Source organism: Mixophyes fleayi, chromosome 1, assembly GCF_038048845.1.
Source record: "Mixophyes fleayi isolate aMixFle1 chromosome 1, aMixFle1.hap1, whole genome shotgun sequence".
NCBI classification, from domain to species: domain Eukaryota; kingdom Metazoa; phylum Chordata; class Amphibia; order Anura; family Limnodynastidae; genus Mixophyes; species Mixophyes fleayi.
Genome location: NC_134402.1, coordinates 145,737,454 through 145,762,588, shown reverse-complemented (window position 1 = coordinate 145,762,588; position 25,135 = coordinate 145,737,454). Strand labels below are relative to the sequence as shown.

Below are 25,135 nucleotides of genomic sequence, written 5' to 3'. Positions count from 1 at the left end.
AGCACCCCACAGGGTTGCGAAGAGAAATCAGCAATGTTGCGGTACTGTAATAACAAAATAAGCTACGATGTTTGTGGCTTAACTGAATATCCCCCCTAGAGTTTTCTTTGGTAATAAAGACTATATTGTTTCACATTTGAGAAAATCCCTTTTGTTTTTTTTGACTAGTGATTTTTATGTGACAAACTGTTCTACAGCTAGGTGTTTTTACTGTAATAACAAATATTTGATAATCTACTTTTGAAGACTACTATTTTTTTCACTTATTTTCTACCTATTGAAAACTGTGCCAGCTGAAAATGTTTTCCATAGACAGCAATAGAACTGCAGACTGCTAGGGTAGAAAACAGTATACTGAAGAAGGGTAACAATTATAAGAAATAGTAGAACTTACATATTCTTCCTTTATTAAATGTATTATGGTGTTATAATGTATTTAGAATTGGCACACCCTGAAGGTAATGACCATCATTGTGTTTTGGTGCAGCTCATCTTTATGCTCAGTTCTCCCTATGTACAAGAGTGCTGCTACATTATACTTACAAATTTCAGGAGAAATGTGTTTTCCCGAAGAGCTCCAATGCATCCAGCAAAGCCCAGGATGAACATTACCCCTCCCACTACCAAAAACAGCCACACAGGATCAAATCCACCAAGGTCAGTAATGGAGGAGATGTTGGAGAGCACACCCTGAAGAGGAAGAGAAGACATATGATATGTACACACATAACAAATACATGTATTATACATACATTATAGTTACTAAATATCCAAGGAATCCAATAACAGATTTTAAAGAAAAGCTCTTCCCAAATTGATAATTTCCCATCTTTCTCCACACACGCAGAATGTCAAAGGTCTCATGCCAAGTAAGACCACAAGTATCTCATGGTTATGTTACCCCCAATGACATCTATTGATTCCCTGGCGGCTGTCACCAGGGAGAAGTTTGAAAGTAAACTGCAAAACTTGGAAAGTTGTGAATAGAGCCAATTCAATGACCATGGCGAGCATAGAACCCTTATTGTTCTGATAGTGTGTGGGAAACATTTATTTTCTATTTTTTTGCACTGTACTTGTAAGTCCACATGACACAGAATATACAGTCAATGAATAAGGCTGGGATGGCTTCTATCAATTTATTTTGGTGTGTGGTGTGTTTGGGGTAGTATTGAGAATGCTCGAGGCCAGGTTCTGCTAGTAAAACATGCTAAATGTCATGACCAAATGCAGAATGACACTACAATTTTGCAGAACAATTTTGAAAATGCTGCTCATCTCTAAGTATGGGAACTTCTACATAGGTATAATTATTTTGTGATTAGGAGCTTAACTTATATTTAGGCATAGAGGTGCCTTTCTTTGACCAAGACAAACCGAGCACCCAGTGCCATTTCACCTCTTTTGGTTCCCAGTTGTAATTCTTAGCATCTGTCCTATTCTTAATACATTAATAATTATACATGTATTAATGGTATTTACCATACAAATGAATTGTAATATGATTATTCAAGTTGTTAGATCATGTTGGGTACTTTAAGTGCCCTATGCCTGTATTGAGTACTCTGCAAACACTGCCTGTTGGTGCACCAACACAAAAGCAATGAGTTACTGGAAATTGAGTTCAAATGCTAGCATCTTCTCTCCCTTCTTGAAAAGCACAATAATTCTAGTGTATGTAAGGATTACGTGCAATGACAGGTTTGAAAGATGAAAAGAAAAAGAAAAACTAAAAACACAAACATTTTGGATTAAACTGCCCTTTTATGAGTCAAGAGTAAACTGGACTAGATGCAAAAAACATCATTTAAGTAACCATTTTATGTGCTGAAATCCTCTCTACCAGTTATAGACTCCTGAATATATCCATGTGCAGTGAAAAGTTAATGCTGAGTGTACAAATTTCTAAGTATCCATATCTTTCACTCACACTTCATTAATTCCTCTGCCTTCTAAATTGAGAAAAGTACAGTGAGCCAAAGCTATATTCTGTATTGAACGCCTTAAAAAAAAAAAAAAAAAGTCTGCAATTCCGACACCTCCATAAATACATAAGCACATAAAAAAAAACTGCAACAGGAGAAATATCTTTAGCTTTGCAACACCTTCGTTTATAGGAACAGGTTTGTCCAGAGCTTCCTCTGTAAGGAGAACAAGCCCCATACTAAGAAAAGGCCCAGCAAACAAGGTGGGGATAAAAGAAATGCATGTGTAACTTCTGTTTGACTACTGGCAAAACCCCCCAATAAACTAGAACAACAAAGAGTGGTCTTTCTGCTGTAGATCTCATCTGCAACAAAAACAGATTAACTGTGATACTGCTAAATGACTAGACCCTCTGACATTTGGATCCCACCAGTAAATCCCCTATCTAATTCAATAGGCTGTGTGTTTAAGGCTGCCACAGTAGGGTAATTGTTGATACAGTGTAAGGGGCCCATAATGGGGTGACTGTTTATAAGCAGGAGAGGTCTATGGCTGGCTGATAATGGAGTTTCTGGATAACATGAAGCAGAGAGGGAAGGGGGCAGCATGTACTAAGAGGGTGGCTTAATGAAACATATGGCAGCATGGTGGCTTAGTGGTTAGCACTTCTGCCTCTTAACATTAGGGTCATAAGTTAGATTCCTGACCGTGACTTTATCTGTGTGCAGTTTGTATGTTTTCCCCGTGTTTGCGTGGGTTTCCTCCAGGTGCTCTGTTTTTTTCCCACACTCCTAAAAACACACTAGTAGGATAATTGGCTGCTATTAAATCGAATCTAGTCTGTGTTTCTGTCTGTTTGTGTGTGTTAGGGAGTTTAGACTGTAAGCTCCAATGGGGCACTGATGTGAGGGACAAATATTCTCTGTATAGCGCTACGGAATTAGTGGTGCTATATAAATGATGACGATAACATAACATCAAACCTAGGGGTGTTACTTCCGGTGGTAATCGCTTCCACGATGACAAGAAATCCAACACAGAACACCTACAAGAAAAAAACGATTTCATGAAAAAACGACAGCATTATTGTCCATTCAGAAGGACCTCAATCCGAATGGACAGCTCTCTGGCAGTAGTGTCCGACGCAGGTTAACTGTTTAAACAGGTAACCTGCGTGGTCCGGACACTGCCGCTTTAAATTAAAATTCATTCAGGTCGCACTGACATCAGACACTACTGCCGGAGAGCCGTCCATTCGGACAGAGGTCCTGTCTGCCGTCTGCTGACATCGGATATCTGGAGAGTCGTTTTTCAGGTAAGTCTGTCAATATTACTGTTGTTTGTTCATGAAATCGTTTATTTCTTGTAGGTCTTCTCTGTGTCGGATTTCTCGTCATCGTGGAGCCGTACCCAACCCGTTATCCAGCACTGATATCCAAGCTTGGTGTGGATATACGGAGACCTGGACAATGTACAGTGATATAGAGGCAAGAGTACAGTGTGTAAGGATATTTATATTAAAAGAAAAAACAGTGCAAAGCTAAAGTGTTGGCAATCTATGGCTAGTTTTTGAAAATGTTCAACAGAAAATTGCTAGAGTACAGGAAAAACAGTGCAACCGATTATACTACCAATTAGTCATTTTAAACTGATAAAAATCAACTGAAAGCAATAAGAAAAAAAAAATTAACAAAAATGTTGCTCCTTCCAAGATTTATCCACAATATAGAGATACTAGGGAGGAAATTCAATTCCCCCCGAAGTACCGCCGCGCTAAAACTATTACCGTTATTACGGTAGTTCTAACGCCAGCTTTCTGCTTGCAGCTCCCTGCTTGCAGCTCCCTGTGCTGCGAGCAGAAAGCCAGGTTAATATTACCGTAATAACGGTAATATCTATAATGCGGTGGTGCTTCGGGGGGAATTGAATTCCCCCCTAGCTGTGCTAGAGTAAATGGAGGGTGAATCCTTCCTCTGGTTAGATGTCAGTCAAAATCTACAAATTGCAACTTTGTTTTGTTTAGAAAAAAAAAAGGTGTTAACAATGTGCACTGCCTATGTCCTAAATCCAGTCAATCACATGGTATAGACAATCCTTTCCACCAGTGACAGCACCATGCTAAACACCTATCTCCAGAGCATAGACCACTGACAGAAGACTACAGAAGAAGGACTATTGGTGAGCTGCAAGACAAGGGTGGAGAGAATCCCTTGGATAGAAACACCAGTAATCCAGATTGGAGACGTAATCTATAGGGATAGACTACTATGAATTCACTCTGCTGGGTGGTGTGATTGGGTTACAATTTGGAATGCTTGGGGTCAAATTCTACTAGTGAAAATAGCAGAAGGAAAGGGATAGGGGACCATGTTTTACATCCAGAGTAGTCTAGAGCTCTTGGAACAAACCAGTTTGTGGGTTAATTTCTGGCCTCCTCCAAGAGGGACCCAATTTGCTGAGAAGATTGCAGAGAAACATTATGGCAGGACCTCTACCTCAAGCACTGCACACTGTGTTCTCTATTGTGAGGGCCTATTTTCACTAGGAATCCTCAACAGCACAGAGAAGCAGTGGTAATCTAAATCCTGATGCTGGCAACCCCGACACGAGTCAGCACGACATATTCAAACCGAATATTGAGGAGCACGACCTACTCCTGTTGGGGTTGCCAGCATCGCATTTTAGTACCCAACGCCAGAGAAGGATACCAGGTAAGGTGAAAAAGGTTACTTTTTTATTATTTTTTTTTCTTTAACTGAATAGGCTTTTAAGATGCAAGTCCAAGAAAAAATGTCTATCAGTTTCTTTCAGTAAGATCCTGTGCCCAAACTCCACCATTTAAAGTTAATTACAATGTCTCTTTTCACTAAAAAGAATCAGACTATCTGCATAGAATACCAAATTGAGGCACATGACTGTGGTATCCCCCATATTCAGCATGGAACACCCCAGTCCAGTCAGATTTTCATATAAGGAACAAAATATTGTCCCTTCATAATCGTCGCCATCCTGGCATGCCAACCCATACCACTTATCTGGAAATACGGGTGAAGTTGTGTGTGAAGTCACAAAAAGAGGAAAAATGGCATTGAACATCCACAATTTTCTGAGTTCCTAAATGTCCATCAGTGATTCATATAACATGGTCTTTCCCAGAGCTATGATTTTATGAGCAAACAAAGCAGAGAGGTGTATTAGAGCCATTCCCTCATAAATCAGCATAATACAATTTATAGTATAGCTCCACATTAAAATAAGATGCACATGGGGTTGACTGTGTTTTAGTGTTTGTAAAATGTTGTCACTTTAAAAATACTAGATGATGATGCTGCTGATAATAATAGTAATAATAACATTATGTATTCATGCAGGATGTCATTCAACTCAATAAAATAACCAATAAATTATGTATTTTTCCTACTTGTCATTTTAATAGGCTGAAATGGCAATACTAGCTGAATGCCAAATAAATATTATAAACATATATAATTCACTGGAACCCACATAAAGGAGTAAGAAAAAGACCATGCACTTGAAAACAGTAGTAAGACTGCTGTGTGGAATTAAAAAACAAGAGCAGAAATAATTACATTGAATCTCAGATAATGATTCAAAGATTCCCGGCTCCTAACTTCGTTTTTCCCAGTAGAACCATTTTCTCCCACTCTGGTTAGCAACCAGTCCCCTCTAGCAACTGTGCCCAAGCAGATCAAACACCTCCTTCAATGACTTGTGCTCTAGGGAAAGTAGAGACCCTGTTATGACTCAAAAGAAGCATGTTCTAAGATCACAAGGAAAATTTAAGGCAAAGTGGTGCAAAGACACTTTTATTAACAAGCTCCTCCGCAATTCCTACAGCTAGACATTTATATGCAATTATTGATGTGTGCTCAAATTACACTTAAATGATAAGAGGTGTAATTAAATGAAATTACATATCTAATTGCTGTCACTGATTTAAACTGCATTCAGCACAAGCCTGTATTTAGGAAGGTAGCAGGGTTGCAGCACCTCTGCCTCCTAAATACTGGGTCTGGTTGGTGTTCTGACTGACAAAAGGAGTACTATATATCTACCACTGAACCACAATATAGAAACACAATAATAATTATTACCAGATCAGTGTGAAATAATAATTTCATCATTTCATGTATTTAGTTGTGTTTTTTTTGTTTTCATCTCTCCTGTTCTGTTTTAGGTAACCAAATAATATTTCACTTTAAGAGTGACCCAGTGTGTAAGTTTTTTTTTTAGAAAAATTAGTGTAAAGCAGGACGTTCTAATGATATGAACGCACAGGAAGACAGCACACGTTGTGAAACGCTTACATCTAGAACAAAGTACTCAAGACCTGCACAGTGCTTCTGACCATATGCAATGTCTCCACTGCTCTGCACTAAGTGTTGTCATTGCCAGCTGTAATAATAGTGTTGTGCACTACATGAAACATTTTCTACACACTGTTTGTTACACAATATAGGACCTCTCTTCTCTCAAACACATGCAGAAAACCACATGCACACAGTAAACTAAAGACAATATTTTATTCTCCATATCTAAAACATCAAACTAACTGTTACAGTATAACGCTATAAAGGATATACATTTAAAACGGCATCAGGTTGATCAGAAAATTCAGCAGGCCTTGACATGGATGTGTTGCTAATGCATTTTATTCCAGGTCACTGCTCCCAGATGCTTCCCTGTGCTAAATATGATTTATTGCATAGACACAACCTGGTGCCAGACAGACAGTACGAATTACATCAAGGCCTGTAATTGTCACTTACTGTATCTCCTTGGGTTTCCACTAAATACAAAACACAGGTTTCCTTTCTAACAACATTTGCTGTAACTGCTGTGACTAGAAGGTAAATGCAAGCTTATCGCTCGTCTGCTTTGGAAAAGGAATTGTGAATACATTGAAAATAAAGTAATGTGAGCATCACAGTGAGGACAAATAGTGGTAAAGAAATGGAGACATATTTAATAATGTGCCACAAATATAAGGACGTTACTCTTATATTGTATAATTTTGCTTAGATCCTGCTTATGCTGTGAAACATACAAGAACTCATTAGGCAAACTTGTTCCATCAGTTTACTGACATGTAGATGTAGATTTATTATTAGTCCCCTATATTACCAGTGCTTCATATACCTGGCTTAATGTTTTATTTTCTCATTGATCTAAATGAAAATTAAATATTCATTACAATCATTTTTTAGTTTAAATAATGTCTTTGTATTTTTATATAATTATCTAATTATATATTTAATCAGAGAAAATCCCTATGTCCGACGAAAGTGGTTGTCCTTGACGAAGATAGGTTATTTTATGTTTCATCAATCAGAGATCGTGCCAGCAAAAGCACTGCTCTCTACATGTACTGCCACAATTGAATGTAAACAGCTAGACAATTCATGTCACTGGGAGTGTCTGAAACATTCGCATCCAACTACAGAACAGGACAGGATTAAGTCAGCATGTCAAGATGAAGAGCTATGTGCAGGCACCAAATGGGGGCTTCAAAAGGTACAGTGCTGTGATCATTATAAGTCCAGTCTTCATGATTTCATATACTGAAACAAATTAATATTGTTCATAATTTATATTCGAAATAAATAAATGTGTGTGTGTGTATATGTGCATATATATATATATATATATATATATATATATATATATATATATATATATACACATACACACACACACACACCTAAATAACCATATGTATTACTATGATGCTCAAAGGACATTTTTGTTCTGTATAAGAATTCCTGGACATTCCTGAATAGATTGTGGTTCACACCTATGTGTGAACTTCCCACTTCTTGGCATATACACTGCCTCTCTGACTCACAAGGGAGGGTAGTTGGAGCTGAAGAAGCATGCTTAAAAAAAACATGGCATGTTATCAAAAATTGTCATAGTCCTGGTGACCAACACTGTTTGGAAAGTAGGTACATGCTTTGCAAGATTTTTTTATTTTATTTTATTTCTGTATTTCTCCCTATTATTGTTAAAGAAACTGTCTTACATAATTTTAATTCTGTGTCATATTATTACTATTTTGTTACCACAAGCATTGTGGTTATTTTGCTATATTAAATTTCATTTATTAAAGTTTTGCCTTTGTGCTCTTGAGGAATTCATGCACTAGAGCACTTAGTTAGTAAATGCCCTATTTAAGCAAAATACAGTGTATCATTTGGGTATTGATACCTGTGGTTGATTTAAAGTTAATTGTTTTGGTATAAAAATTCTGGTGGCCTTCTGAATTAAGTGGAGTAACCCAAGACTTGCTCAATGTGTGATCTTTGAAACGGAATCTGTGTGTTTTGTGACACTGTGAGTAAAGTTATTTGTTTTCATTAGGAGCACATACAATTAAAAAAAAATAGTGGTGGTGTTTTCCTTCACATAAATCAATCCAAGGATATGACCACACATATACACTCATCTGTAAATGCTCTGTGTTTTTTATATTAAATGCTTCCATTTAAGTGTTGGCAGTGATAAGGTTCTACCTATTTTCTTTCTCCATTCACTTCTCGACCTTTTCTCCTCCATCAGTGTCTATCCCTGTACGCCACTGTTCCCCAAAGTCAGCTCAATCCTTCAACATTGTCTCTTTCCTTCATAACTTCCTATAAACTTTGAATTTTAATAATCTGTTGGGTATTTTTGTATACTGGTGCTGGATTGGCAGCCCTGCATAACTCCCCAAACTGTCTACCACTATTTAAATACTGTATTCCACCACAGTGTACTCTACATCTGCTTGTGTATTATCCTCTTCCTTCTCATTTGATGTTCTCCAGTGATCTTGTTGCTTCTCCAATGAACTAACCCATTGGTCCCCTTGCGCTCTCTTCCATGTTATCCCAGTAGTACGCTTGCTTCCCAATCTCTCAACGCCTGGGCTTAAAGAAGCAATGCCACCTATTAATGCTACAAAGACTTGCTATCAGCAATAGACATTAGGCCTGCACATCTTTGATATTTGGGATATAGTTAATATGACTAATAAAACCTTACTATCTTAACTTATATCTCGCACTTACTTAATATTGTTTATTTAAATAGTGCCACCATACTATGCAACACTGTACAGTGCTATGTACTATCATTTCTGCACGTTTATACATATTAGCTAAACACACATTCCAAACAAAAACAATCTGTCTACAGTACATTAGACTCAAAGGTGTACTGTGTTTTAAACACGTTGGGCCTGATTCATGAAGGCAAGCAAAGCAAATAAAAGGAGTAAATTTGCATCTTGGCAAAACCATGTTGTATTGGAGGGTGGGGGGGATTACATTTAAAATGTGGGGACAGATTTATAGTTGAGGGCAGCACGGTGGCTAAGTGGTTAGCATGTCTGCCTTACATCGCTGGGGTCATGAGTTCAATTCCCAACCATGGCCTTATCTGTGTGGAGTGTGTATGTTGTCCCCGTGTTTGCGTGGGTTTCCTCCGGGTGCTCCGGTTTCCTCCCACACTCCAAAAACATACTAGTAGGTTAATTGGCTGCTAGCAAAAATTGACCCTAGTCTCTCTCTCTCTCTGTCTGTCTGTGTGTGTATATGTTAGGGAATTTAGACTGTAAGCCCCAATGGGGCAGGGACTGATGTGAATGAGTTCTCTGTACAGCGCTGCGGAATCAGTGGCGCTATATAAATAAATGGTGATGATGATGAGATAGGGCATGTTCTAGATGAAATCTAGAACTTTAAATATCAGTGTAAAAATAAATCTATCAAGTATTTGTGTGCTACATAATAAAGCAACTAGTATTTTCCTTACATACAAAATAATAAATTAATATAGCACCACTTGCTTTATAACATTGGTTTTCCAGGAGCAAATTTACTCCTTTTTATTTTGCTTTGTTTGCCTTAATAAATCAGGCTGATTGTTTTATATGGTATTTTCTTATTTAGCTATTACAAGATATAGTGACGGTGTACAGAGAAAACTGTTGTAAAATGTCATTATGATAAGGGGACATGAGATTGGATCTGATCAATGGAAAAGTGAAACAGATTAGACTTCATACTTTAACTGTACAATAATCACATGGACTTGCACCTTTTCAGCAACACACTGAAGAATGTTAAGTGGAAAGGAGTCATTAAGAGCGGAAACTACAGTGGGAGTATATGCCACCAGCTCCTCATGTCCCCAATCCATAAGACAACAGTGCTTTAAAAGACAAAAGCTGTTCTGTGCTGTCAGTAACAAAGGCAGAAGAAAGAAAATGAAGTTCACAACCTCAGCAAGCCCACAATTTTTGAACTGGAGTTTAGAGTAGTCCATTATCTCCCAACTGTTTTAATAATGCGACATACCTGCCACATGATAGAATAATTTAATATTGGTGAGGCACAAACATGTAATTATAAAGTGAATCATGGAAATTAATGAGCACATTAAAGACAAAATCACTTTAGTTTTCACTGAAAGAAAGCATTCATATTTTTTTATTTTAAAGACATTACTTAAATCAACCCTAAATTCTAGTGAGAGACAAATATGTCCAGACACATTGAAACAATAATTCCATGTAAGATTGTACCCAAAATAATAGGGAGTTAAGGGAACAAAGTTTCTACTGACAGCTAGTGAGGTTTCTTGTGTTTGCATGTATTTCCTACATATATTTACCACTGCTAGGAAAATTCTGTGACGATAATAACTCCATTTAAAGAGCTTCTCCACACACATAAGCACTAAGTGCAATGGCAGACTGAGCAGATGAAATGCTGCTGAAGAGAACAGCTGAGGCATGTTACAGTTTTATTAAAGCCCCGTTCACCCTCACATTTTATTAAAAGAACAAAACATTTGTAAAGCAACACCCTTCAAACTAAATATTAAATATAAAGAACCGGTACTCGCTAATGTTGTACCGGGGCCTACGCTTTACAATGTAGCTGAGCCGATGTGTCAGGAGTGTTGCTAAAGCCACATCTAGCAGAGAGGAGGCTCTATTTAATTAATTAGGGTAACTGAGGCTTTATATTCAAAAATCAATCTAGTTGATATATATTACATACAGTAAATATATGGTATTGTCTTCCATTTACTATAAAAGCATTTTTAAAAAAAAAAAAACATACCTTTTCACTCCATGCCCAAAGACCAACTCCAAGAAAGGCTATCCCCAAAAACTGAAACAGATAAAAAGATAAAGGGTTACTTCATGATAGAAATTAATACAAATTTAGACTGGTGAATTATCAAGGTACAATCAAATCACAGTTTATAAATGTGTCACTTCTGCTTTATACAGATATTGGTAGCACAACATCATTACAGAATGACCGTTTTCTACTTTTATTATGTAGTCTTGAACATTGTAGCCACTCGTAGCAACTGACTTGTGTCTATGCCGACAGTCTGGCAATGAGCTGATGAATGTTGTAAGCAAATATCAGAAAGGGAAGCAAACATGTATATTGCAGGACTTACAAATACATCAAATATACATCAAATACACAAAGTATAGAACCAACATGGCTCGAAACTAGTGCCATCATAATACTTGCCAATTTCTGCCCATTGCCAGGTAAAACAGCAACCAGGACCAAGTTATATAATGAAAATAGCAATACTATTAATTCCAGCCACAATTACATATTAAGTGCTCCAACATCGGAGCTGTTGGCTAAATAATATATACTTAGATGCGACATATAACAATGAGATATTGTATCATGCTACAAAGATAACATTACCATGTTTCTGTTTATGAACATTGTACATTAAGTTACTACACTAGAAATAAATGTCAATTCAAGACACAGGTATATGATATAACACAGATATCTGTAAATCACATATACCCAGTGAGCACCTCCACTATTATGCTAACACCAATGATATGTTTTATTCTACATCAGACAAAGGTTTTATGCAAATTATAAATTACATTACCATACAACTAAACTGTTATGTAAAGTGGAATCATAAGCCAATGACATACATTTTCGGATCATTAAAGTACAAATGGTATAATCAGGCAACATTTTGCAAAGGCACGCACAGCAGCATGGGGATTCATTTCTGGAATCTATTTCTTTCAACAACGGGATAGTTTTTGGCTTGACTGTTAAATATGCTAACAGATTGGATCATTGCTACAAATGTCATCATTGCATAATTTAAGATTTCACACTATTGTAGTTTTCATTTTGTGCAAGCAACTGTAACACAGCAATTGTTCTAAAACTTTTTCCCAGATGTGCAGGCCTGTACTGCAAGACAGGGACCGATTACTGGAAACTCATTTAGCCAAGACAGATGGGAGAGTGTGATATAGCCATAAAATAAATACAATGTTAAACTTGTTTAACTCTTATCCACAACTTGCAATCTACATAAGAAATAAAGTATGTACATACATTGCACTAGAACATACTTGCCTACTTTCATACCTCATATTGAAATAGAGTGGGGGCAAAGCATATGATGATGCATAGTCATTCCACCCCTTCTCACTTAGGGCTAGATTTACTAAGCGGCGGGTTTGTAAAAGTGGTGATGTTGCCAATGGCAACCAATCAGATTCTAGCTTTCATTTATTTAATGCATTCTACAAAATGACAGCTAGAATCTGATTGGTTGCCCTAGGCAACCTCTCCACTTTTCAAACCCGCAGTTTAGTAAATATACCCCATAGTGTTCAATGAGATGGGCTGATCTAAAAGACACGATTATCGCCAAAGGTCGCCCCCTGCAGGCAGGTAAACACCCTTCCAGGCAAATTGCCTTTTATCTCGGGAGTCAATGATATCTCAACCTAATCTGGGAATCACCCAGACATTCTAGGTGTAGGCAACTCTTATGAGCAAGAACAGATTTGATGCAATACACAAAGGAGCAGTAGCATCTTAGGTCTAAAAAGATATTCACAAGAGATTTAATACTTGTGATAGGCTGACCTTTCTGAAAATTAAACCACATGACAAAACAGTGCCAATTCAAGTCAGCAGCGTTATTCTAAGAATAACGCAGCCTGTGCACTATTACCGCTCGTAAAGTAAAAGTGTGCAGTATTACCGCTAGTACGGTAATTTTAATGCTGAATTTTGCTCACGCCTCTTGGGGCCACAAGTAAAAATCCACGTTAAAATGAATGTATTGAAGGTAATAGTAACGCTGCCTTAATCCTAGACTAATGTGGGTGAATTGAATCTGCCCTAGAGTGTGCTTAAAAACCCTTTACAAAAAGTGATACTTGTGATTAACTAGCATCCTGGAAACTAATGTACTGTTAACTTTGCTGCTGCTCTTATCTTCTTTTCCATGATTAGTGCTGGGAACATTAGGACACATTAGACACAGTTTCCTATATTTTACAGCCATGGGTCCGGAAGATAGCCTTTGATCTCGGTCTTATTCATCATCATTTATTTATTTATATAGCGCCAACATATTCCGTAGCTCTTTACAATTGGGGACAAACACAGTAAACTAATAAACTGGGTAAAACAGACAGAGGTGAGAAGGCCCCTAGCTTACAATCTATGAGAAAATGGGAGTTTAATACATGAGGTTAAGTCTAAATTTTGCATTTCAATCCAGCCACACTGCAAAGGTAAAAGTGACTCAAACTAAATGATCCTGTCACACAACAATGTTGGTCAGTGGGTAGTTGTCTTGTTCGAAATTGTGTAATGGGTGGTAATAGGGTAATGTAGTGTGGTTAAGAGGGTGATTGAGGAATATTATAAGCTTGTCTGAAGAGGTGGGTTTTCAGAGAATGCTTTAAAGTTTTTAGACCAGAGGAGAGTCTTATTGTGCGAGGGAGAGAATTCCATAGAGTGGGTGCAGCCCGAAATAAGTCCTGTAACCGGGAATGGGAGGATGTAATGAGGGTGGGTGAGAGACACAGATCTTGTACAAATCTGAGTTGCCAAGTTGGGAGATATTTTGAGACAAGAGAGGAGATGTATGTTGGTGCAACTTTGTTGATGGACTTGTAGGTTAGTAAAAGTATTTTATATTGGATTTGGTAGAAAACAGGCAACCAGTGCAGAGACATACAGAGTGATTAGGCAGAGGAATAATGATTTGCAAGTAAAAATCAATCTTGCCGCTGCGTGCAAAATAGATTGTAGGGGTTTGAGTCTGTTTTGGGGAAGACCAGTAAGGAGGGAATTGCAATAGTCAATGCGGAAGATGATGAGTGCATGAATTAAGGTTTTTGCAGTGTCTTGTGTGAGATATGTGCGAATTCTGGAAATGTTTTTTAGATGTAGGTAACATGACTTAGATATAGAATTGATGTGGGGAACAAAGGATAAGTGTGAGTCAAGGATTACACCTATGCAACGAGCTTGTGGGGTGGGATTTATGGTCATGTTATCTGCAGAGATAGAAATGTCAGGTATGCTCTTTTTGGTGGGTGGTAATATTATTAACTCTGTTTTAGAAAGATTAAGTTTGAGTTGGCGAGAGGACATCCAAGATGAAATGGCAGAAAAACAGTCAGTTACACGGGACAACACAGATGTCGAGAGATGAGGAGAGGATAGATAAATTTGGGTATCATCCGCATAGAGATGATACTGAAATCCAAAGTAACTTGTTAGATTTCCAAGAGAAGCGGTATAGATAGAGAATAGCAGAGGACCTAGCACTGAGCCTTGCGGTACTCCAACTGATAAAGGAAGCGGAGCAGAGGTGGCCCCAGAGAAATTAACAGTGAAATAGGGATTAGAAAGGTAGGATGAGAACCAGGATAGAACAGTGTATTGAAGACCTAGGGATTGCAGCATTTGTATGAGGAGAGAGTGGTCAACAGTGTCAAATGCAGCCGAGAGATCCAGGAGAATTAGCAGAGAGTAATGGCTTTCAGTTTTAGCAGTGATCAGATCATTGACAACCTTAGTCAACGCACTCTCTGTGAAGTGTTGAGAATGAAAGCCAGACTGATGAGGATCCAACAGGTTGTTTGCGGAAAGGAAGCATGCGAGTCGAGTGTAGGCAAGTCTCTTTAGAAGCTTGAAGGGGCACAGGAGCTGACAGATGGTACGGTAATTTGAGAGAGATTTTGGGTCGGAATCTTGTTCATTCAGAATAGGAGTAATCACTGCGTGCTTGTATAGTGATGGAAAGATGCCAGTAGAGAGCGAGAGATTATAGATTTTAGTTAGAGGTGAAATGAGCACAGGAGACAGGGATCTACCAATTTGTGAGGGAATGGGATCAAGAGGACAGGAGGTAGAGTAGGAAGATAATAAGAGATTGTAGAAATTTCCTCTTCATTTGTGGGGTCAAATGAAGAGAGGGTGTCAGAGGGTGGTGGGAAGGAAATGAGCTGATTGATAACATTAGACTAGAAATGGTATCCTCTTCCTCAACAAGCAATCTTGTCCTTGAAGTAGGAAGCAAGATCCTGGGCACTGGTAGTAGACGGAGGGTTCGGGGTGGGAGGATAGAGAAGCGATTTAAATGTGTTAAAAAGGTGTTTGGGATTAAAAGCCTGAGTATAGATAAGAGATTGGAAGTATGTTTGTTTTGCAGTGTCCAGAGCATTTCGATAGGAGCATTAGATAGAAGTATATGTGAAGTCGTCATTAGAGGTGCGAGATTTACGCCAGGGACGTTCTGCTTTATGGGAACGTTTTTGAAGATTTCGCATTGCTGTAGTGTGCCACGGCTGACATTAAAGTCTACGTGTAGTCTAAAGAGTCGCTGGAGCCACTTGATCAAGGGCTGATGCTAAGGTTTGGTGAAAATGAGGTACTGCCATCTCAGGGGAGGAGAATGTAGAGATAGGGGAGAGAAGGTGTTGGAGAGAGGTGGAAAATTGTTGAAGATTAATAGAATTAAGATTTCTGCGGGTATGAGGAGGCTTGGTAGAGTTAGACATTAAGGTGATGATCCGAGAGGGGGAATGGTGTGTTAAGGAAATTAGAAACTGAGCATAGTCTACAGAGAACAAAATCAAGGCAATGGCCGTCCTGATGAGTAGATGATTCAATCCACTGGGAAAGGTCAAATGAGGAGGTTAGAGAGAGTAGTTTGGAAGCAGCTTTGGAAGGTGGGTTATCAAAGGGGATGTTGAAATCACCCAGGATGAGGTTGCTTCCCTACAGCGGTCATATATAGAGTAAGGAAAGCAGCAATGCTTCATTCTTGCAAACAGGTCGGTCTCAGCCCTGTGCCTTCTATATCCCTTTAAACATTTCTCTCCTTTTCATGAGAGATAAAATGCCTGTGGGTAAATGTATCAAGCTGTGAATTTCTGGCATGTTTGAAAAAAAATGGTGATGTTGCTTTTAGCAACCAATCATTCTAGCTTTAATTTTGTAGAATTTACTAAAGAATTATAACTAGAATCTAAATGGTTGCTATAGGCAACATTGGCACTATTCAAACCTGCTGGAAACTTGCAGCTTGATACATTTACCCCAGGAGTCTACTGACATAAATTCACATTTATTTACTGTATTTGCTACATAGAACAATGTGTTGTCACTCACACACGCACGTTTACTTCCCGTTTAAAGTGACTAATCACTCCAAAATAAAAGAAAATTGTTTTCTTGCTTATTACAGGGAGTATACTGCACATTAAGCTCTGGGCCAGTTCTCAAACAGTGACAGCTAAGTTTTGGACAAGTGACCAAAAGCTTTCGGTAACACCGCTCTCCAACTATATCCATTATATTTGAACAGATCTTATAACACAGGTAATGACCCTATGTGTCACACACCACAGCAACCTTGGTTCAAAGCCTGGGCAGCCATGGTTATTATAGGGCTTGCTCTCAAAGCATCATCATTTCAAGCATCTTGCCATGAAGCGTGAGTCACTCACATATTGGTAATTGGCTTCCAGGCTGGGGATGTGGGTTTCCTGTGTCTGACGACCAACGGCATATTCTGATCTGCCTGCTATGCACAAACAGAGCTTAGACGCTAGCAGCAACTATTACACCATGCTCCTGTGAGCTAGTGCAGAGCGCTACTGAATATGACTTTCTATTTAGTCCACATTGATGTGGACGTGCTAATCCGCAAAATCCAGTGCAAAACAGGTCTACGGGATTTCAAAAGTTCTACAGGTTTCCAAATTGCTAAAAACTGGAAAAAGCAGACTCTCGTACTACAAAGGAAGTATTGAATTGAATCTGGTTCATCTCTTCAATAGAATAAATCTTGGGTATGTTGACAAATTCTGTCCTTACTTTCCATAAAACCATGGAAACCCTAAATTAATGGAGAAGCCACTATGACGAATGTGCAAGTAGAATCCTGCACAAAAAAAATGTCAAAAGAACGCATAGCAATATTAAAGATTATCTTTAATACAATCTAAAAAAAACATGATATTTCCACAATATTCACAGTTGTAGATAACCAAATGTTCCCTGATTCTCTGTATTCATCTCTGAATGTAAGAGAAGATCAATATATTGTATTATTTCAGTCATACAGAACAGCCTGAAATAAAAGTCACTTCATCTATAAATCCAACACCTATCCTATTGATGGAACAACTTCCTTCCATCTCCCCAAATGGTACTATTCAAAATAACACTCAGTCTGCGCTCCAGATTCATTGTTTTCAATAATCTCTCAATACTAATGATAGTACAGGGTGATTCAAAAGTTGCAGTACACCCTTTTATTTCAAAAACTCTACAGGAAATTGGGAAACCTGAATACTCCAGTAAGGTATGGGTGACGTGGTCTATCTTTTACGGTATGTACCAAACATGGGCGCCATCTTGAAATCGGCCAATCGGCCCAATTCCTGTAGAGGTTTTTTTTAAATAAAAGGGTGTACTGCGACTTTTGAATCACCCTGTACAATCAGTCACAGTGCACCTATACTACCCAACCGCAATTAAATATTCATATTAAAATATTAAACAGTTATTGTGAAAAGCTTTATTTGGTAATAATATCAGGTTTGTAATAGTTTAAGCACAGTTGAATGTGACACACTTTTATATTGGGAGTTTAATTCTGTGTAACACACATGTGGTAAATGTTTTTATGTTAGCCATACACATGTTTGCATTTACCTAAAAAAAAAAAGAAAAAAGAAAAATAACAAATACAAAAGTGTATATTTAAGAATATTCTGCATTTTTTAAAAAAAAAAAAAATGTGAATACTTTTAATATTGTTCTAACAAACAATAATTGTCATAATTAACAATTAAATGAAAACTTTACAATATTACATAAAAAAATTAATTTGCATACAACATATGCTAATACTATTTTGGACAGCTGTCAAGGCGACACGCCATCAAGAAACAGAGTAATTGACAAATTTCTACCTTATAAGAGGCGATTATTTGGTTCCATGAACGACAGAAGAATTGATTTCAGACAAGGGTTGTTTCTATGTGTCTTCAAATATACATCCATCATGGTCTTCAATTACATTGTGGAGAATGCATTAACCTTTCACAACATCAACCACATAATTGTGATACAAATTTATTGTGATACGTAGAACGCGCCATTTATTGCCTAGATGTTCAAATCTAATCTAAAAAAATGCATTAACTCCATGTATTCCTGACCCATTCAATGCCATAATGCTTGTGCCCGGCATATAAATAGATCTCATCCAATTATTATCACAGACTGACTCAAGGTTATCCCTCCGAAGAGAAACACAAAGGACATTGACGAATACAATTGTCCAGCAACAATATATCTATAAACAAAAATTTAAAATCAGAAATAATTTCTACTTTTCCTTTTGTTTTTTATTTAAGTGTCAGTTACACATAACATGACACATACAAATGCACAAAAATACACATGACAGTTGCACAGTGTGGTAACACATCTTTCAAAATAGAATATCAGGATTTTTTTTTTTTCCAAAAAGGAACTCCCCTCTTTACAATTACATAAAACTGAGTATCCAGAACCTTAGTTCCGCCTGTGTTAACCTCTACCTCTGCTAGGTAATGGTCGTTTCTAGAGTAATCTTATAAATAGGAGTTACAGCTTAATTCTATGTCTAATTATGAGAGCGAGAGAGAGAGCAAGAGAGAGAGAGCAAGAGAGAGAGAGCAAGAGAGAGAGAGCAAGAGAGAGAGAGCAAGAGAGAGAGAGCAAGAGAGAGAGAGCAAGAGAGAGCGCGCAAGAGAGAGCGCGCAAGAGAGAGCGCGCAAGAGAGAGAGCGAGCAAGAGAGAGAGCGAGCAAGAGAGAGAGCGAGCAAGAGAGAGCGAGCAAGAGAGAGCGAAAAACCATTCAGGACACAACTAAATATAATAAACTAATAGAATGTTTACATATGTAAAAACACATAATATATCATTTAATTCAGAGTGACAAGTGTCAAATAGAGGAAATGACATTCCAAGCTAATAAAACGTTTTGAGATGTTACCATAAATAACTCTACAAAGTGTGAAACTGAGCTATAGTAGATCAAAAGCCAGTTAAGGGAAGCATATAGTATTTTCTCAAGAAAGCATATTCCTGTCTTTTTTTATATATATAAACATGCTATTATTTTATTATGCTTACTTGTATCCTTAATGCTCAGGCGATATAAATCTAGCCGAGACATAAACAAAGCTTCGGCTGCTATTTATAAAAGACACCCAAAAATGTTGGTCAATCATGAGATTGCCACAAATTTCTGCTCACACAGATGGTACAGGCAGGAAGTGTTCAATTGTCCAGCAAGCGAAGCGCTCATTACAATAGCTCTGAACTTTTCTGGTGCAATAAAAATGCTATAAAATTATGAGTTAATTATTAACCAAGTTTTAGGGAATGTCTGGCTATACATTGCAATAATCTATTATCTTATATTTCTATTCAGCAATCCAACCCTGTGTGATCAGTCTGTGGGCCAGCAAAAAAAAAATACAATCTGTGAATGGGGAAGAGTTACAATTAATAACAAATACAATTGCAATATTGGAAATATCTGTAAGTTTATTGCCAAACTGACATATAAGTAATGTTAACTTAGAGTAGAGATTAACAACATTATCAACCTGTTCTGCAAAATATTCAACTAATATAACTCATTTTAATACATGTATTTCTCTTCTCAGACCTCTCAAACCAACCCTTCAGACTACCATCAATGTCCAAGATTTTTGCTTTCTGCTTCAAGGACAAGATTGATAAGTTCATAGATGAAATAGTATCCTCTACCCCAAACAACAACCTGTTCAACTTCTTCCCTGCACCCTTTGGCACGTTCTCTTCATTCAATTCCACAACTGAAGATGAAGGGCTGTATTTAGAGATGGACGCATTTTCGTCAAAAGCGCAAGTGTAAAATATGCTGCAGTAAAAAAAGCCACATTTATGTGTACATTTTGAGTTGCACATATCTTACTCAGAGCCGGATTAACCTAATGGTCTTTGTGGGCTAGAGCTCAGGGGCCTCGGGCAGCTGGGGGGCCCGAACAAATATTTTTATGCAATACACCGGGGGCGGCCTGCCATTCATTCTGGGCAGGCGCAGCTAATGACTCAGTCACGTGAGATCTCCGCATGGCCAACAGGACAAGAAGAAAGAAGAGGAGCCTGCAGGCTTCAGCGAGTGCTGTATATATATCGGGAGGGGGGGGGGGGGTTCACAATACCCTCAGCTCTGGGGCCTCCACTGCCTTGAACTGGCCCTGATCTTACTATATGTAGATTTCAACATAAACACGTTATAAAGATATGATAATGTTGTCTCGAGATCCAGAGCGACTTTCGTTAATGTGGGGAGAATTGGGTTTAGGGGATAGAGATCATTATATGAACATATTATATGGATTAATTGGTTGCTGTATTCTACAGCGTCCGATATGAAATACTTCTACTAACATACAAGGCCATGAAAAAACTACACCAACATACATCTCATTATTTGTTTCAAAATATCTCCCACCAGCCCGCTCAACACAAGATCTGTGTTGCTCACCACACTCACTAACAATTCCCATTCCTGGTTACAGGATTTTTCGGGGCTGCACCCACTCTCTGGAATTCTCTCCCTCGCACAACAAGACTTTCCTCTAATCTCCAAACATTCACCTTTTCAGGCAAGCTTACCAAATACTGGAACCATCCTCTCAACCTACCTAGGATATAGCTCCACAAAGCACTTTTAATATTGCAATGTAGTATGGGTATGTGGATTAATCTCATATATTATGTATTTTCCTATAGATTATAAGAGCGGGGCCCTCTGTTCTGTTCATTGGTAAAAAAAAAAAAAAAAAAGACAGAGGTCAGTGTTTGTTGCCAATTGTAAAGAGCTGTGAAATATGTTGGCATTATATAAATAAATGCTAGTAAATTATCCATTAATCTACAAAAGTTGCAAGTTTCAATGGCAGAGTTTGGCTGTTCGTGTCCCCAGTCCTACCATAACCACACTTCACAGTACTCAATTAACAGTGATCATTCCAGCTCTGATCATAAACTATAAATTCCATAAGATGCAAATTTACAAATGCTACATGGAATAGCATCGAGTGAAATAACAATCCATAGCGAAAACTATTGAATTCCTGGAAGTTCCCAATAACGCAAAAATGACTGTTATAAGCTAAACTCTATAAATGTAAAATTTCACCAAACCTTTGCTCATCTATATCATTCAGCACGACCCCTAAACACAAATGCAGTGCTCTGCCTTCTACGCCCCATTAACATAAACAGTATATATAGTGATGTATGTTCCACTGCTGTAAATACTACATCAGTCCCATTCTGTTAACATGTGACTGTTGGCCTGCAGCCCTGAAACAAAAAAAGCTCTATGTCAGCATCTTTAGAAATGTTCCTTGATATGTTCTCATTACTCCAGTGGATCAATTAAATCAAATTTTGTTGTTCTATCTTCATTATGTAAGAGTGTTTTCTCGACAGGATATCCTCTTGAATACATTTTGCAGAGTGTTATCTCCAAATTATCTGCATGGTTCTAACTTCACAAGACAAAAAGAAAGGCTGAAATTAAGATTTTGCTATTGCGGATTACAGAAGCGGAAACATACATAAACCTTTTTCATTAATGTTCTTATTTTGTTCCCTTCGGCGAAATTTCTGGTATGAAAGATGCCGGATAAACTTCACAAATATTTACCAGTACGTAAAACCTGAATCTGAATGGCCATTGGACCTCTATTGAAGTTTGATAAGGAGGAATCTAACGTTACATTTTTGACAAATTTCCTCTAAACATAATTCGGTCTCTATAGTTCTTTATCTGTTAATATTATACAACTTTATAGCCTTTTAAAATCAGAGAATTAAAAGTAATGGCATTGCCAATATTATTGACATCCTAGACTTAATAATTTGTAGAACAGCCTTTGGTGAGAATAGCTGCAATCAAACGCTTCCTATCGGCATGGGTGAGCTTCCTGCACCTCTCTACTGCCAGTTTTGTCCACTCCTAATGCAAACTGCTTTGGTTCTCCCAGATTTTAAGAGTGCCTTCTCCCAACAGCTGTTTTCAGATATTTCCAGAGGTATGGGATTTAGAACTGGAATAATTGCTAGCTATTTAAGAACAGTTCAGTGTTTAGTCTTCCAACAATTCCTGTATGGTCATTGTTCTACTGGAAGACCCATGGCCTTCAACAAAGACTTTCCGACACTGGGCTCAACATTGTACTCCAAAATGGCAAACCAATCTCCAAATTTAATGCTAAGCCAATTCATCCAGTTTCAGATTCAGAATAGCAGTCCCCAACAAATCACTGAACCGCCTCCATTTTCACTGTACGGTAGATTTTTTTTTCTTTGAAAGATTAATTTTGCTTTCTGTAAACACAGGGGTGATGTACTTTACCAACAAGCTCTAATTTGGTATTATCAATCTACAGGTTATTTTCCCAGAAGGAATTTGACTTGTTCACTTGTCTTTTGGCAAACTCCAGTGAGACTTTCATATGTCTCTCACTCAGCAGCGAGGCCCTCCTGGTCCACCTACCATATAACCCACTTTCATCAAGCTAGAAATGGATGGTCTGTGTTAAAACTGTTGCACCCTGTTTGTAAAGGTCAGCATAAGTCCTTTTCTCTATTCAAGCTGGTTTATTGGGCGTTTTATATGTTCCAGGCACCTGCTACTCATCACAAGTGAGTTCAGTTAAGTGAAGGAGAGTCGCCTACTTCAGATCTAATACTACAAAAATATTTTTAATTTGAACAATTTTCTGGACAATAAGTGCTTTATTGAAAAAAAGACCTGCAAGGGTCCCAATATATTTTTGGCCACAGCTGTATATACTATTTACATGTATGAATAGATGCCTACTCTACTGGAATGCCATGAAGACTCACAAATTTCATGTTTCTCCCAGACTCCAGAGAGAGCAGTGCAACCTCTCGCATCCAGCCCACTTTCTTAGTTAAGTGGCTTAACTACCTGATTCACAGCGAACCACGTCATCCTGACCCACCCCCGCTGTGTTGTGCAGGAAACTGCAATGCTGAGCAGCTGGGGCAAGGTTTAATGATGCAATTTACACAGCCCCGCCTCCCAGACTCTGCAAAAATTAGATAAAAAAATGTAAGCATGTATGTATGTATGGGATCTAGTAATCCAGAAAGTTCCAAGATGTTCGTGGAAAGGAAGGGAAAAATGTAAAATCATTGCTGCCGTTCATTGAGCATGTCATACAGATAGATGTGATCAAAGACATTTTCTTCCTGCATTTACTATGAGGAGTGGTGCTAAACAATTTAATAAGGGTATGCCACAAAAATGGGGAAAGATAGTTTTTTTGTTTTCTTTAAGTATATTTTAAACATGACACTATAAATAACATAAAGGGATATTATGAAAAAAACCTTACAGTAAGAGTAATGTCACCAAGAGAAGCATTGAAAGGGATAAAATCACTGCTTAATTGGTAAATGTATATATCGTTACAGTACTGGGATGCTTGCCAATAATAGGTAATTTAAAAATTGTTATCATTTTTATATGCTGCTTTTAATGGGGATACATATATAGCATACCATGAATGATTTGAGAAATATTATGCTGATTATTTATGAGTGTAATAGTTTAGTCATTACTGGGGTTATTATATGTTGGTCATAGTTCTATATAATGTGCTTGTCTTGTAAATTATGAATACAACATGGTCATCATTATTGCGTTAGAAAATGCTGGTGATTGTTGGGCTATGATGTGTTAGTCACCGTTGCTCTATAATATTCTGATCATTGCTTGGTATAGAATGCTGATTATTTCTGGAGTATAAAACAGAGGACAATACTAGGCTAATCATTGCATGAGACTTGCTCTAAACCTTTTCAGTTAAATAGAAGTTGTAATACCTAGTAATGTGCTTGGCAGCATTTAGGGAAGTAAGGGCGGCTGCCACCTGTTTTTAATTGGCAAACTATCAAAAGTCAATTATAAGTTGGCGCAGCACACCAAGATTTATGGATAGAAAACATTGTGGTCCTCTCTACCATAGTGAATGATAACCCCAATTGCACAGACCACCAGGGGCTCATTTCGAGTTGGAATTAATTTAAAATATTATTTGTTGTGTTGCACTAGTCCAATGGTAAAGTTGCACTCCAGAAGGAAATTAAAAAAAACACCCCCATAAAAGTAGTGACTGCCCTATTTTAAGCTCCGCCACTTAACGACTGTTAACTGAATTCAATTGGACAAGCATTCATCTCACAGTAAATCACATTTAAGAGTGGCTAGTATGGGAAAATGCTCGGAATTGGCGAAGTGTCTTTTGAACTTGCTGGTCAACGGAGGACAGTCATGTCATAATTTAAAGGTTTTTTTAAAATCATAATATTGTGACCACTAGAGTGACAGAGTTAAGACTCAAAGGTTGCTTTGGTCTACCATTACCCCAGTACTCACAGCCAGGTGGTAAGAAAGACTCCAAGCACTTTTCAGTCCATGGTAGGTAGTCTTTTGGAAGAGGTTGCTCTTTTTTTCCATGTTGTCCCATCCAACCCTACCCCACCCCCATAGAGTCTCCAGACCCACAATTTTAAGGGTGGTGGTGATTCCCAATATGACAGAGGGATGCAATGCTGCATGTTTCCTGTTACATTGTGTTTTGCCCAGTCTGGTAGTGCTTTACACATTAGCATGGGGACCCCATGCTTGTTATCTCCATTTTAGTGGTAAGCAGCCCACAGCTAAACAGCAATCATCATTATCCACTTCTTCCCCAGAACATTCAAACATTTTAGTGCAGGAA

The 25,135-nt window shown here is 37.9% G+C and overlaps 1 protein-coding gene across 1 annotated transcript in view; it reads right to left on the bottom strand.

Moving 5' to 3' along the window:
* TSPAN5 (tetraspanin 5) overlaps positions 1 to 25,135 on the bottom strand; it is a 114,968-nt gene that overhangs the window by 15,712 nt on the left and 74,121 nt on the right. The window contains exons 2-3 of the mRNA XM_075201465.1: positions 11,058 to 11,108; positions 544 to 690 (exon numbers count right to left, since the gene is read on the bottom strand). Of these exons, the coding sequence (XP_075057566.1) occupies positions 544 to 690; positions 11,058 to 11,108 (198 nt within the window). The remainder of the gene's footprint in view (positions 1 to 543; positions 691 to 11,057; positions 11,109 to 25,135) is intronic.